At 49.0% G+C, this 1,790-nt stretch overlaps 1 protein-coding gene across 1 annotated transcript in view; it reads right to left on the minus strand.

The window, feature by feature from the left end:
* Window positions 1-1,790, minus strand: part of rad21b (RAD21 cohesin complex component b) — a gene marked incomplete at its 3' end in the record, with an annotated part of 6,952 nt that continues 5,162 nt past the window's right edge. The window contains 6 exon segments of the mRNA XM_014026441.1: window positions 1-157; window positions 225-448; window positions 520-648; window positions 738-860; window positions 935-1,144; window positions 1,210-1,316. Of these exon segments, the coding sequence (XP_013881895.1) occupies window positions 1-157; window positions 225-448; window positions 520-648; window positions 738-860; window positions 935-1,144; window positions 1,210-1,316 (950 nt within the window).

Below are 1,790 nucleotides of genomic sequence, written 5' to 3' on the forward strand. Positions count from 1 at the left end.
CAATGATGTCCCTCTGCTGCTGACCCGCTGCTTCCTCTCTCGGCACCTCCTGGTTCTCCAGATCCTTGAGGAACTCATCCAGACTGTCGGCCTCCCCGCCTTTCCTCCTCTTCCTCAGCTCGTCGGGGACCAGCGGGGTCAAACACCTGGTGAACATCTAGAGTGAAGAAGACGGTGTTCAGCAGGCAGCGGGACGTTCTGTTTCCCACCCGGAGCCAGGTTACCTTCAGCAGCCGAGCGTTCCACAGAGGCTGAGCTGGGAGGGAGAACAGCTTCTCCACTCCTCCGGTCTCCTTCCACATCATCAGCTTCTTKGTGGGCGGAGCCAAATCCAGCGTTGTGACGATGTCGGAGTAGTCGGAAAGCTGAGCGCGGATGGTTTTYCTGTCCAGCTCCTTCACGCTGTCGACAATCAGCTTCCTTTTCCGTTTGGCCTTGGTCTCCTTCACTGTAAAGGATGAGATGATCTTCATTTATCTTCATCTTCATCACATGAACCGTGATTCGAAGCTTTATCACCTGTGATGTCAATGGGCTCCAGGGCGAAGGTCTCCTCCTCGTTGTGGACCAGAGCCGTTTGTTCCTGCTGGTCCGTCATGGCGGGCAGGGGCTCCGTTGGGCCTGAATCAGGACTATCTGGGGCTCCAGCTGAGACCACACAGACACAAACGCACGGCGTATCGTTGAAAAACGTCATCTTTTCYCGTTTTCATGRGTCGAGGAGACGTGGAACTGACCCGAGAGAGCGTCAAAGTCGTCCTCGTCGTCTCCGTGGTCCTGAGGCATCATCACGCTCTCTGCGATGGCAGGGGGGTCGTCGAATATGCCGCCTCCGTCCTCGTTGCTCAGCAGCTTGTCCACTGCTCCGAATAAAAAGATCTTGAAGCTGAAGTGCTTTAAATGTGTTTAAAAAAAAAAAACGTTGGAAACTTACCCAGCATTCCTCCCTCGGTGCTCTCCATGGGGTTGTCTCCAAAGTCGTCCTTGTACTGGTCGTCGTACTCCAGGTGGTTGGACTTGTCGGCCATCTGGTTGGCRCCGCCCTCCGCCTCCAGCAGGAGGTTGGAGGTCGACGATCCCATGATGTCAACCTCAAACGCGCTCTCGTCCCGCATCATCTCCCGGTCGTCCATCCCGAAGTCCGCTGCAGGACAGAGCAGCTCTAACCTGACCGCACTGAGACACTTTGYAGTGGATTAAAGGACTTACCGAAGTCATTGTCCTGCAGCAGGTTGAGGTTGCCCACCTCCTCTCTCATGGTGATTTCTTCTGCTCTGCTCTGATTCAGGTTGAACTGCTGAGCCACGTCGATGTCACTGTTCACAACACGTCACGTTGTTCACCAAGACACGGTTCATCAGCTTCAGCTAATACACCTGGACTGTTTGTCACTTTCCCCATAAAAACAGGATTCTCTTTGAAATCTACTTCATCAAACCTGCTCTGGTTTGGGCTTCTTAACTCCTACAAGTTTTTAGCTTTTTTTCTACCCTTATCATACTATTTTTATATACTAATTTTAGAATTGACAGTTTTGTAAATTATAACTTTTAGCCTAATTTTAGCTATGGTTTAGATCAACTTTACTCTTGGCTAATGTTTAGTTAATTTCATTTATTAGCTTCTGTTTCTCTGATTTTAACTTCTAGCTACTGTTTTGCTCTTTTTAGCTTTTACCATTTTTTAATTTTAGCTTTTAGATTGACTTTTAGTGATAGTTTAAATCATTTGTGCTATTAGCTACAGGTTAGCACATTTTAGCACCGAGCATCTGTTTTGTTTATATTAGC

The sequence above is a fragment of the Austrofundulus limnaeus genome, unplaced genomic scaffold, assembly GCF_001266775.1.
Source record: "Austrofundulus limnaeus strain Quisiro unplaced genomic scaffold, Austrofundulus_limnaeus-1.0 Scaffold554, whole genome shotgun sequence".
Classification (NCBI taxonomy): Eukaryota; Metazoa; Chordata; class Actinopteri; order Cyprinodontiformes; family Rivulidae; genus Austrofundulus; species Austrofundulus limnaeus.